Source organism: Panthera tigris, chromosome D3 (genome assembly GCF_018350195.1).
Source record: "Panthera tigris isolate Pti1 chromosome D3, P.tigris_Pti1_mat1.1, whole genome shotgun sequence".
NCBI classification, from domain to species: domain Eukaryota; kingdom Metazoa; phylum Chordata; class Mammalia; order Carnivora; family Felidae; genus Panthera; species Panthera tigris.
In genome coordinates this window covers 20,285,610-20,299,189 of record NC_056671.1, presented here as the reverse complement: position 1 = coordinate 20,299,189, position 13,580 = coordinate 20,285,610, and the positions used below count along the sequence as shown (strand labels likewise).

The following is a 13,580-nucleotide window of genomic DNA, read 5'->3' as shown; positions in this document are numbered from 1 at the left end:
ACAGCTCGGGCCCCTGTCCATTCTGACATCTGCACCTGGTCAGCTCAGGCCAACACACACTCCCAGGCACAAGGTGCTGATGTGAAACGGAGGCAGGCCCAGGAGAGGTGGAGAGCATTAATAAAAGCAAATGCTTTGTTTTCTTAGAGACTTTAAAAAGAATTCAGAGTGTTCACTGTTTTTGATCCTAGGATAAAGATGTATACATTTCAAATGGCTCTGTAAGAAAACAATCACTGAATTCAGGTAATAACATAAAAGGTAATTTGAATAAATGGTGAAATATTTTCTTTCCTAAAGACCCTGGCTCAAAACTTTAGCAATAAGTAGACAGGTTGCACAAGACTTTATCACTGTTTCTTTTTAGGTTTCCTTTGAGAAGGCGTGTCGCAGGTACAAGCACAGGTGCCATGCAGATCCTTCTGAGACCGGTACGGGGGAGAAGACGTGGCAAACCCCAGCGACTCGGTGTGCCACCCGGGACACCTGCTCCTTCTCTGAATAGGCTCTTTGACAGCAGAGACAAGCCTCATGTCCAGGCTTCATGGTCCTGAGGACTCAGAAGGCTGCCTAGTCTGGTTGTGGCAGTTGCTTCTTTCTGCTTGGGAAAATGTAACAAACTTTGCCGTGAAAAACATGGGCCGGTGCTAACAGCTCCCGGGTGGAGGCCCCAGTTGGGTTTCCGGTGACACCCAGTCCTCAGGGTCTCCTCCTAGTTCTCTTGTTCCAGGTCAGGCTACTCATCATCCATGCTACTAAATGTAAAAACTGCACAACAGTCAACATGTGAAATAGTCAATATGTGAAACAGGAGGCAAGAAAAGAGTGAGAAAGGAATTTAACTTCTTTAAATCTAAATCTGGATTTACGAAGAGAACAAAATAAGATAACAAAAATGATATTAAATTAAATATATTACATAAGGATATTAAATTATATTACATTTAAATGCACCAATTGTTCCAGTTACAGACATGGATTGACATAACGGATCAAAAAGGCCACTCTTCAAATAAAGATACATATGGGATGAATTTAAAAGAATGGTAAATGGGGTGCCTGAATGGCTCAGTCAGTTAGGTGTCTGACTTCGGCACAGGTCATGATCTCCTAGTTCATGAGTTCAGGCTCTGCGATGGGCTCTATGCTGACAGCTCGGAGCCTGCACCTGTTTCAGATTCTGTGTCTCCCTCTCTCTCTGCCCCCCCTTGCTCACACTCTGTCTTTCTCTGTCTCTCTAAGGTGAATAGACTTCAAAAAGTTTTAAACTACAATAAAAGAAAAGAATGGTAGAGAAAAGTATATCTTGAAACAATGAAAGGACAGAAAGATGTGGTTAGATAAGTGTCACGTAAAGCGAAGGACTTGGTGGTTACAAGGGCTGAGTGCAGAGAGGGGGCAATGGCCTGACTGCTGGTGCGTCAGGTACCCTGAAGGTGCCCATCCTGCCATCCACCACCTGACCACCCTGCCTGCCCTCCAGGCCCCTCTCCATCTCCTACAGCAGCTCCCCGGGGGAATCAGCCTTCTCCCCAGTGCACCCCCATCCTGCACCATAACCAGGGTATCCGGGAGGCCAACCCCTAGGTCCCTACCTGCTCCCTACCCACCACCTGCTCCTGCCATCCCTCCTGTGAATCCCTTGGCACCTGGCATGGTAAGACCAGGAATGCCGATGCAAAGAAGATGTGGAAGAAAATGAAGAAAGTTCTTACAGATATACAAAACCACAAGCATGGCAAGCATTCCTCCTCCTCCTCCTCCTCCTCCTCCTCCTCCTCCTCCTCCTTCTCTTCTACAGCACTGTTTCTGACTGAGTACAAGGCCTGGACCCTTCCCTCAAGCCTTTCTGGTTCTGCTTTCCGACCAAGAATCAGATGCCATCTTTGTACTGGGGAAAATTAGCCCCATCCCCCTCCTCCTTCACCCCTCTCTGAGCCTTACTCTGCTGTTCAGTCATGACTGGCTGGGGGAATTGGATAAGAATGACCATGGTTTAGTAAAGACTGTCTTCTCACTACTTGGATGGACATTTCAGCTGATGAGTTTAGTAGAACTCTTTTTGGCAGATGATGAGTCTTCGCAGCTAACTACTGAAGACGAGTATAAGAGGTGTCAAATGTGATTTTTTAAACTTTTTTGCAATCTTCGTGGTGTCGTGGGAAGTGATATGGAGTTTTAATTATGGAAAAGAGAAACTCTACCATTGTAGTGATGGTGGGCAAACATTGGTCATTTACTGGCAAATACATTTCCCAGCAGGACTTTACTGACCCTACTACCTGGAAGGCTGCTGGGAAATGGAGTCCATTGGGTTGATAAGCTCTGCCTGCCCTTTTGGAACCTATCTCACAGGCGTCTCAGGCCCTTTGCTTTCTCCAGCTCTCATTTAATCCAAATAAAGCTCTTTATCCAAGGAAGAAAGGAAGGGAGGAAAGAAGGAAAGAGGCAAGGGAGAGAGATAGGGAGATAAAGAGAGAGAAAGAAAAGCAAACAAAAGGAAAGAAAAGATGAAAGAAAGAAGAAAGAAAGAAAGAAGAAAAGAAAGAAAGAAAGAAAGAAAGAAAGAAAGAAAGAAAGAAAGAAAGAAAGAAAGAAAGAAAAAAGAGACAGGAGAGGAAGAAAAAACAACATGAGAGGCAACTACTGTCACTGACCCTTTAAATTTCCTCTGTGCTCAGAGTCAGACCCTCAGACCCTCCAGGGTCTCCAAGGCCTCCCTGTCTGTTTCTCACCGGCAGTCCTGGGGGTGACAGAGACAGCTTTCTGTCTCAGGTCCCCATGGACCTGCAGCAGTAAGTCAGAACTGATGCTTCTGCCCCATGTTGAGCACTAACAATAAGGCTCATCCTCAGGCTGCAGGCTGAGAAGGTCCTAGAGGCCTTGTTCCCAGAGTGGGAGCCAGAGAACCGAGCTGAGATCCCCGAGGGCCCATTTCTTCTGAGCACCACAGTTGTGGTAACGCTGAGAGAAATCTCTTGGAAGCAGCCCACATAATTTGCTCCAACACTGTTGCTAATTCCCGTCCAGGTGAGGGTCTCCTTGTGCCCCTGAAACCCTGACAGGGAGGCCTCCTGTGTCAGGGCACACTGTGCCCAGGACCCTGCAACAGAGCAGTGGAGACACGGACAGGCAGGTCCTGAGGGAATGCCTCCAGCTTGTTCTTCAAAAGAGGGGAAGAAGGAGCCCAGCACACGCCAGTCCATAATCACTCGCCTTGCTTTCCACAGCCAGTCACCTAAGCGGAGAACAAGGGGGGTGAGGAGGAGAGGGGTCCAGGTCAAGGTGGAGACAGCCCAGGCTGTGCCCCTGACTGAGCCCACCAGTGAGAGAACTGCACAAAGCCTCTCTCATCCCCTCCCCACTTTGGAGAGCAGAGAGGAATCCTTCATGCAAATCACTCCCCTCCTGGGTCCTGAAACTGAATATGGTGACAGCTGAGTGGGGGGGGGGGGGGCTGGGGAGCCAAATGTGGGCCCCGGTGAGCATAGAGCAGAGGGTACAAGGCAGGGTTCCAGGACTGGGTGCCCAGCTGAGACACCCCTCAGCCATCCCTGCACCTCCCTCATGCACAGGGACAGACGTCCAGCGCCCCCTGCTGTCTCAGAGTTCAGACTCACTTAGGACTGGGAGAAGGAACTGGAGTTGAGCACAGAGAGGGACCCTCTGGACTTGAGCCTGCCTGGCACCCCACCCATCCCTACACAGGGTCGGGGGCTTCTGATCCCCCAAGTGCTACCTCCTGTGTGGCAGGCACCACCACACCTCAGTCCTTACTTCAGAGCTGTGGCTACCTCAGCATGAATCACTCGGTGCCCCCCACCACTTAGATAGTTGTGTTGTTGGGACGTCAGGTGAGTGACTCCCTCAGGGAAGTTGTGTCCTGCACTGAGGGATAAGAAGTGCAGAGGGCAGGCTCACCACTCCACAGGCTGTATCAGGAAGGCCTGAGGAGACATCCCATCTCTTTGTCATGTCAGGACACTTCCCACCCAGGCAAGCCAGTCCCATAATCCTCTGCACCTGCCCCCATCCTCACACTTCATGGGGCAGGGTCCGTTAACAAGAATGCACATGAGATTCTTCAAGGACAGACTGTAATTAGAAACAAGGGACATGTGCCTCTCACGTTTCCTTTTCCCAAGAGCACGCATAGGCGATAGTCAGCAACACAGTCATCCCAGGATGCAGCCAGGAAGCCCCAATGGTGAGGGAGACACTGGAGGTGACTCGGTCCCCGGCACCAGAAGGGTTTCCCTTCCAGACAGGACTGCATATTTGGGAACCTGCAGAAGCTTGGGAATTGTAAGGAAAGAGCTCATCCCATGACTCAGAAGTTCCTGGTGCTCTAAGCCCTCCTTTCTCAGTGTGCAATGTATTATAATTACTCACACCAGACCCTTCTCTAGTCCTTCCGAGTGTCACACAAGGTTCTACTCCTCCTGTAATATTCACACAATTGTTTTCCCCAGTGTTTATCTAATCCATCTCTGCACTGTTCATGACAACATCTAGGATCCTACATCTAGGATATATCTTCTGGAATTTATATCATACATATGTGTGTGTGTGTATATATACACATACATATATATATATACATATATACATATATATATATGAAACACAAACTACATATAAATAAAACATAAGATTGTTATACACACACACACACTTCTAGTCATCGACTCTCGATTAACATAGAACCCTGTGCTCTAGTCCTATAAATATTTAATGCTTCCCATTGAATACGTCACATGAAACATCTCCTCTTTGTCTGTCATAGTGAGTCAGATGAAAACCCAACAGGCTCCACAACCTTGACAGTTTTGTTTGTCCTTTCAATACTGAGTGTCTGCAGTCTACCGGCACCTAGCTGGTGCCCAGGAAAGGTTTTTGAATTAAAAAGAATACATCAGTGAATAAAAAAAGAAAAAATACACATATCCACATTCTTTACCTTATTGCCAAAACTAGTATCTCTTCTATCATTTGAATCATCATAATCCATCCACATTTTTAAGCACAGAGACGGAGGTCATCTTAGACAAACACGTAGACCTCACACACAGCCTCCAGGTAATTCCTAAATCCAGGGATCTCCACAATAAATATAATGCTAAAATGTCCACACTACCCAAAGCACTCTATAAATTCAATGAAATCCCCATAAAACTCCAATGACATTTTGCAGAGAAATTAAAAAAAAAAAACAAATTTTGTATAGAACCAGAAAAGACCCCAAATTGCCAAAGCAATGTTGAGAAGGATCAAACCTCGAGACACCATACTTTGCACTTTCAAATTATATTACAAAGCTGTTGTCATGAAAACCAATGCGGTATTGTTCTCGAGAGACACATAGGTTGATGCCATAGAATAAAAACACCAGAAAGTCATTCAAGTTCCTCTTGACCACCAGGGAAGACATAGGCTGAAAACGGTCCTTTGCAAGGTCTCCGGAACAGAGCTACCATGGATTTGGGAGGGAATTCAGAAAGAATATACATGAATCCTAGAGCAGATGCCCCAAATGGGATCCTTAGGATCTCACTGATATTTCCTGATGCACTTTGGGAGAGAAAACTGGAATGACTCAGACGTCTGACAATGAGCACATTGACATAGATGCCGGGATAGAGTGTGAGTCAACACACTCCATCTGGGTAAGAAGCACATGTAAAGAATAATCTCATTGGGGTCAGGTCCCATCTGCCAAACTTCCCCATGGGAGCTGCCCTCTGCTCTCTGCTGTTCCCTGCATTGGCATGGGTGCCTGGAGCCCTGTGTCCACTGTCATATTCAGTTAACTACTTCCCCTATTGGTACACATTTACTGTTAGAGGAATGTGTGTAGAGACAACTCCTCAGGCCTGACCCATGAACAGTCAAGGGAGCCATGGACAGTCTCACCCCCAGGAGTCTGAGTAGAACAGAGAGTCTGCCCTGAGGTGATGGGGGGCCACGTGGGGAGACCTGGCCTAACACTTAGGTAGAGGAGAGTGGCTAGAGCAGTAGGGAGGCAGAAGTGGTCTCTGATGGGCTCTGCTAAAGTCATACAATGACTTGTCTGTGTCTGGACACTAAGGGGCACTCAAGGCCTGTTTCTGAAGGGTCACGGTAGATCAGAGATGAGAACTGCCACCTGCCACTGCCTGTGCCCTCTGCTCAGGGCTCACATCTGTGACCTCCCCACCCGCTGCCCTGAAATTGCCCCCACCCTGCCCATCCCCCTGACATCCTCAGACAGAGGCACCTAAAGAAGTCAGTGAGGAGTCAGAAAACAGGGGGGTCGCATTTGCATGGTTGGGCCCTCCCCCTCTCAACAGATCAAGACGTGAAGGGAGAGGTGAAGGGAGGCTCTGCTCAGCTGTGAGGCAACAGAAGGCAGGATCGGTGCTGACCTCCACCATGGCCTGGTCCCCTCTCCTCCTCACCCTCCTCGCTCACTGCACAGGTGACTTGATGTGGAGACACGGAAAGGGGTCCTGGAAGCACAAGTGTGGGCCTGATTCCTCCTCTTGTCTCTAGACCCCAGGAATATCCTCTCTGTTGTTTCTCTTTCCAGGGATTTGGGCTCAGTCGGGGCCGAATCAACCATCTTCAGTGTCTGGGGCCCTGGGCCAGAGGGTCACTATCTCCTGCACTGGAGTTGGTAGTTACGTGGGTTGGTACCAACAAATCCCAGGAATGGCCCCCAAAACCATCATCTATAATAATAGCAACCGACCCTCAGGGGTCCCTGATCGATTCTCCGGCTCCAAGTCTGGCAGCACAGGCACCCTGACCATCAATGGGCTCCAGGCTGAGGACGAGGCTGATTATTACTGCTCATCGTGGTACAGCAGTGGCAGTGCTTACACAGTGGTCCAGGCCTGTGGGGAAGTGAGACAAAAACCTAGTTACTCATCTGTAAAGAGGGAAACACATCAGCAGTTGCCTCCTGAGCTTAGCCTGTGATTCTGCTCATTCCGTGGCTGATGACTTGGGCGCAGGTCCATGCAAGGGCACCTCCGTGTGTGAGGTTCCTCCTGTCCTTTCTGTCCTCAAAGTCACTCTCAGAAAACCCTTCCGACATGGAGTCTTGATGGAAGACAAATCTCTTGTTTTATCAGCTCAGGTATTTTACTTCTAGGCCTAATCATATCAATTTTTCCTTCTGATATAAAAATAAATAAAGCATTTTTATTTTTTCTCTGAACTCTACCCATGTGGTGCCTGAAGAATACATAAGCCTTATTTGCATCTGGTACTATTATCTCCATGGCAGTGGCTAGTCTCTTCTTCTTAACTACTATATGTGAAAAAATGCCAATTTAAAATTTAAAATTATGAAGATAGGTTTCAAAACCTTTGTCCACAGGAAAAACCCTGCACTTCAATGTTTATAACAACTGATTCCTAATCACTAAAGCCTGAAAGCAACCTAAACTTGGTACATGGATATTTATTCTAGGTTTAAAATAATCACCCAAACCAGGAACCAACTAAGAGGTCACCAAGGAGGTGCCACTTTTATAAATAATTTGATAATTATATCCAACATTGGAAGAAGCAAAACTCTGCAAACATCTGTAGGTCGTGGGGGTGCTAAACGCTTAAAAAGAATGAATCGTGTGAACAGAGGAAAACACTCTGAGCCACAGAATTATTCTATATGATACTAATGGCACTTAAATGACACTCTGTCATTGTCTGTCATTGTCTCCCAAACAAACGCAAGCACATCAGCGCACAACCACCACACATACCCATGTGCGCAGACACACAAGGACAGGGTTTGTTTAGGAGCTCACGAGCCAACTTAAAGGGCCCCCATGAGGCAAAACTAGAAAGATTTCAACCACAGGAACATAAAAGGATTGGGTTGTAACTCAGTGTCTACACATATGTCTGTCGTCCATATTGTTAACTGATGGTATAAATATATGGAATCACATGAGACACATTTCCGTGCAGAAATTTCATGGAACAGGTGTAAACCCTTGGCTTGAATGACGTCAGGCATAACCCCCACTCAGTAAGTATGCACAAAGGCACCAACAAGAGGGACAGTCTGAAGAAGTGTCACAGTAAGAGAAGCTTAAGGACAATTCACAACTCAATGTCACAAAGAATCATAAACTGGATCTTACAACCGAAAAAGGACATTAGGAAAAAACTAAGAAAATCTGAATAAACTGTGGATATTAATTGTTACGCGTTGAATTGTGTCTCCAACAATTCATGTGATTAAAATTTCTAAAAACTCCCATGTTTCAGGATGAGACCCTATTTGGAAATGAGACTGTTGCAGATGTAATCACCAGGGTGAAACCAGTAGAGTGTAACTACATGTGTTCTAGGCTTTCTCTGTCTTTGTTTTTCCTCTGACTCGGCCTGCAATGATGCTGAAAAGAATCTCACTAATTTAGAGAAAAAAGCCGATGAACCCATCCTACCTTGTCCAGAGAACCCTGGTATTACCGGAAAAAATCTAGACATTTTGTTGTCTTTTCACTGTTAACCCATGGAACAAAACCAAATAAAGATAATAGGGTTGAATGTGAGTGGGATTGCCTTTCCTGAATTCCCCTAAATGGATGAGCAGAGAACAAATTTCTAAGAAGATAGATTCCCTTGTGCTGTATAATGGATTATATCAATGTTGACACTGAGAACCCTTACAAAACCGGACCAATAGAGAGGCAAATGGGTCATAAGTATACCAGAGAAGAAAATAAATTCCAGACTAAGTATAAAGGCCTGGTCAAAACCCAGATTGGGAATTCAGTGGATACTTCTCTGCGGAGAACAGGTAGTCTTTTGACAAACAGAGACTTCAGATGCCCCAGAGCCTGTACCATGGAGGTGGTGGGATAACAGGAGACTCTCACAATACAGCAACAACAGCAAAAAGTATTCAAAGTTCAAGGATAACCCCCATGGACTTTTTATCACATATGAACCGGGAGTGAACCTGGGAAATATGAGGCTTTGAAATTGGTTTCGATTGGAGACTGGTAGGGGTGCCTGGATGGCTCAGTCGGTTAAGCTTCAGACTTTGGCTCAGGTCTTGATCTCGTGGTTCGTGAGCCGAAGCCCTGCCTGGGGCTCTGTGCCACAGAATCAGAGCCTGGAGCTTGCTTTTGATGCTGCGTCTCCCGCTCTCTCTCTGTACCTCCCTGCTCTCTCTCTCTCTCTCTGTCTCTCTTTTTTCTTTCTCTGTATCCTCTCTCTCTAAAAAAAAATAAACATTAAAACAAATTTAGATCGGAGACTGGTAGCGATGCCAGGCCCCCGCAACAAGCAAACCCAATGTCAGGGAACACTAATATGTCCAGGAACATAAACATTGTAAAATAAGCCCTATGTTGACCAGCCGGGACGTTGTCAGTGACCTGAAGAAAATTAATGTCTCCATCCCAAGCACCTGGAAGAGGATCTACTCATGCTCCTTCCCTGAATACTGAAAGCTCAAATATCCATCTGCAAAGGTCAGAGTGTCCTCTAGGGATGTTGTGTGTTGTCAGAGCAGCTGGGTGACCAAGACCGGGGTCAGCAGTGGCCTGTTCACACTGGCACTGAGAGGACAGGGCTGTGAGGCAGGCCAGAAGGAAAATACCCGAACAGGTATCTTCCAGACAGACCTTACTACCCGACAGAGCTCAGTCCCATGACCCAGAAGTTCCTGGTGCTCTAAGCCCTCCTTTCTCCGTGTGCAATGTATTATAATTACTCACACCAGATCCTTCTCTAGTCCTTCTCTGTGTCACACAAGGTTCTACTCATATGTAAATATTCACACAATTATTTTCCCCAGTGGTTTATCTAATCCATCTCTGCACTGTTCATGACAATACAACTAGGATATATCTCCTGGGATTTGTATCATATATATACACACATATATATGTGTATATGTATATATATATATATATATACACACACACACATATACATATATGTGTATATATAAAAATGTATGAAACACAAACTACATATAAAAAAAACATAAGATACAGTTACATGCGCACATACACACTTCTAGTCATCGACTCTTGGTTAACATAGAACCGTGTGCTCTAGCGTATAAATATTTAATCCTTCCCATTGAATACCTCACAAGAAACATCTCCTCCTTGTCTGTCATAGTGAGTCACATGAAAACCCAACATGCCCCACGACCTTGACAGTTTTGTTTGTCCTTTCAATACTGAGTGTCTGCAGTCTACCGGCACCTAGCTGGTGCCCAGGAAAGGTTTTTGAATTAAAAAGAATACATCAGTGAATAAAAAAAGAAAAAATGCACATATCCACATTCTTTACCTTATTGCCAAAACTAGTATCTCTTCTTTTGTTTGAATCATCATAATCCATCCACATTTTTAAGCACAGAGATAGAGGTCATCTTAGACAAACACGTAGACCTCACACACAGCTTCCAGGTAATTCCTAAATCCAGGGATCTCCACAATAAATGTAATGCTAAAATATCCACACTGCCCAAAGCACTCTATAAATTCAATGCAATCCCCATAAAAATTCCAATGAAGTTTTGCACAGAGATAAAAAAAAAAACCTGAATTTCGTATAGAACCAGTAAAGACCCCAAACTGCCAAAGCAATCTTGAGAAGGAACAAACCTCAAGACACCATACTTCGCACTTTCAAATTATATTACAAAGCTGTAGTCATGAAAACAAATGTGGTATTGTTCTCAGGAGACACATAGATTCATGCCATAGAATAAAAACACCAGAAAGTCATTCAAGTTCCTCTTGACCACCAGGGAAGACATAGGCTGAAAACAGGACCTTTGCAAGGTCTCCGGAACAGAGCTACCATGGATTTGGGAAGGAATTCAGAAAGAATATACATGAATCCTAGAGCAGATGCCCCAAATGGGATCCTTAGGATCTCACTGATATTTCCTGATGCACTTTGGGAGAGAAAACTGGAATGACTCAGACGTCTGACAATGAGCACATTGACATAGATGCTGGGATAGAGTGTGAATCAACACACTCCATCTGGGTAAGAAGCACATGTAAAGAATAATCTCATCAGGGTCACGTCCCATCTGCCAAAGTTCCCCATGGGAGCTGCCCTCTGCTCTCTGCTGCTTCCTGCATTGGGATGGGTGCCTGAACCCCTGCCTCCGCTGTCATATCCAGTTAACTCCTTCTCCTATTGGTACACATTTACTGTTAGAGGAATGTGTGTAGAGACAACTCTTCAGTCCTGATCCATGAACAGTCAAGGGAGCCATGGACAGGCTCACGCCCAGGAGTCTGAGTAGAACAGAGAGTCTGCCCTGAGGTGATGGGGGGCCACATGTGGGGACACCTGGTCTAACCCTGAGGCAGGGGAGAGGGGCTAGAGCAGTGGGGAGGCAGAAGTGGTCTCTGATGGGCTGTGCTCACCTCATACAATGGCATGTCTGTGTCTGGACGCTAAGGGGCACTCAAGTTCTGTTTCTGAGGGGTCACGGTAGATCAGAGGTGAGTCCTGCCACCTGCCACTGCCTGTGCCCTCTGCTCAGGGCTCACATCTGTGACCTCCCCACCCGCTGCCCTGAAATTGCCCCTCCCTTGCTCATCCCCCTGACATACTCACACAGAGGCACCTAAAGAAGTCAGTGAGGAGTCAAAAAACAGGGGGGTCGCATTTGCATGATTGGGCCCTCCCCCTCTCAACAAATCAAGAGGTGAAGGGAAAGGTGAAGGGAGGCTCTGCTCAGCTGTGAGGCAACAGAAGGCAGGATCGGTGCTGACCTCCACCATGGCCTGGTCTCCTCTTCTCCTCACCCTCCTCGCTCACTGCACAGGTGACTCGATGTGGGGACACGGGAAGGGGTCCTGGAAGCACAAGTGTGCGTCTGATTCCTCCTCTTCTCTCTACACCCCAGGAATATCCTCTCTGTTTGTTTCTCCTTCCAGGGTCTTGGGCTCAGTCGGGGCTAACTCAACCATCCTCAGTGTCTGGGGCCCTGGGCCAGAGGGTCACTATCTCCTGCACTGGAGTTGGTAGTTACGTGGATTGGTACCAACAAATCCCAGGAATGGCCCCCAAAACCATCATCTATAGTAATAACAATCGACCCTCAGGGGTCCCTGATCGATTCTCCGGCTCCAAGTCTGGCACCACAGGCACCCTGACCATCACTAGGCTCCAGGCTGAGGACGAGGCCGATTATTACTGCTCATCGTGGGACAGCAGTGGCAGTGCTTACACAGTGGTCCAGGCCTGTGGGGAAGTGAGACAAAAACCTAGTTACTCAACTGTAAAGAAGGGAAACACATCAGCAGTTGCCTTCTCAGCTCAGCCTGTGATTCTGCTCATTCTATGGCTGATGGCTTTGGCGCAGGTCCATGCAAGGGCACCTCCCATGAGTGAAGTTCCTCCTGTCCTCTGTCCTCAAAGTCACTCTCAGAAAACACTTCTGACACAAAGAGTCCTCATGAAAGAGAAATCTCTTTTTTATAAGCTGAGGTATTTAACTTTTAGGCCAGATCATATCAATTTTCCTTCTGACAGTAAAATAAATGAAGCATTTTCATTTTTCCTCTGAACTCCACCCTTGTGGTGCCTGAAGAATAAGTCAGCCTTATTTGCATCTGGTACTATTATCTCATTGGTGGTGACTAGTTTTGTCTTGTTATCTATTATTTGTGAAAAAATGCCAATTTCAGATTATAAAATTATGAAGATAAGATTCAAAACTTTTGTCCATCGGAAAAACCCTGCACTTCAATGTTTATAACAACTTATTCTGAATCACTAAAGCCTGAAAGCAACCTAAACTTGGCACAAGGATATGTATTCTGGGTTTAAATGTAATCACCCAAACCAGAAACCAACTAAAGGTCACCTAGGAGGTGCCACTTTTATAAATAATTTGATAGTTATGTCAAACATTGGAAGACGCAAAACTGCAAACATCTGCAGGTCATAGAGGTGCTAAACACTGAAAAGGAGTTAATCATGTGAACGGAGTAAAACATTCTGAGCCACAGAATTACTCTATATCATACTAATGGCACTTAAATGACACTCTGTCATCATCAGAATTCACTGAACACTGTACACGCCCCATGTCAGAAACTTAACGAGTACGTAGAAAAATGTAGGAATTTGGGGCACATGATGGAAAGTAGAAGGTGACAAAACTCATGTAGCTGCAGTAACACGTGTGAGCCCACGTCAGTGCAGGGGTGGAGCGAGACGCTGAGCCGAGTGGCTGAAAGTGAGTGGAGCCTCTATGTGTAAAGACATAAGAAACTGCACGAAAGTTCTGTCCTCTAGTAACTAAGGTTGTGTCCCGTGGTGGGGGGGGGGGGCAGGTTGACGATCGTGACGTGACTGCACTGTGTACTGTCACCGAACAATGAAGTAAATGGATGGAATGTGGTGCTGGAGCCACAGTTGTTGCTTGAAAGGAAAGTCACAGATACAACCAAAGGAGGAGGCTGGGGAGAGGATGTGGTCATGGATTAGAGCCGCAGATGGCAGTCTGACAACGTGTGTAGTTTGATGGAGACAGAGACTTGCATGTGGAAACAGTCACCAATATGTCCACGGTCCTGGCTTAGTTTCCT

General features: G+C 46.2%; 2 protein-coding genes and 2 gene segments (V, D, J or C); all 4 read left to right on the top strand.

Annotated features, from left to right (window-relative positions):
- LOC102968706 (immunoglobulin lambda-1 light chain) overlaps positions 1-13,580 on the top strand; it is a 718,086-nt gene that overhangs the window by 91,610 nt on the left and 612,896 nt on the right. The gene's annotated exons all lie outside the window — the stretch shown is intronic.
- LOC122232563 overlaps positions 1-13,580 on the top strand; it is a 1,057,381-nt gene that overhangs the window by 448,914 nt on the left and 594,887 nt on the right.
- Positions 6,346-6,982, top strand: LOC122232572. The segment is given in 2 exon segments: positions 6,346-6,457; positions 6,569-6,982. Coding segments are annotated over 2 exon segments (438 nt in total).
- The window catches only part of LOC122232564 (immunoglobulin lambda-1 light chain-like), a 586,739-nt gene continuing 584,859 nt past the window's right edge, over positions 11,701-13,580 (top strand). The window contains exon 1 of the mRNA XM_042962216.1: positions 11,701-11,809. Within this exon, the coding sequence (XP_042818150.1) occupies positions 11,764-11,809 (46 nt within the window). The 5' untranslated portion in view covers positions 11,701-11,763. The remainder of the gene's footprint in view (positions 11,810-13,580) is intronic.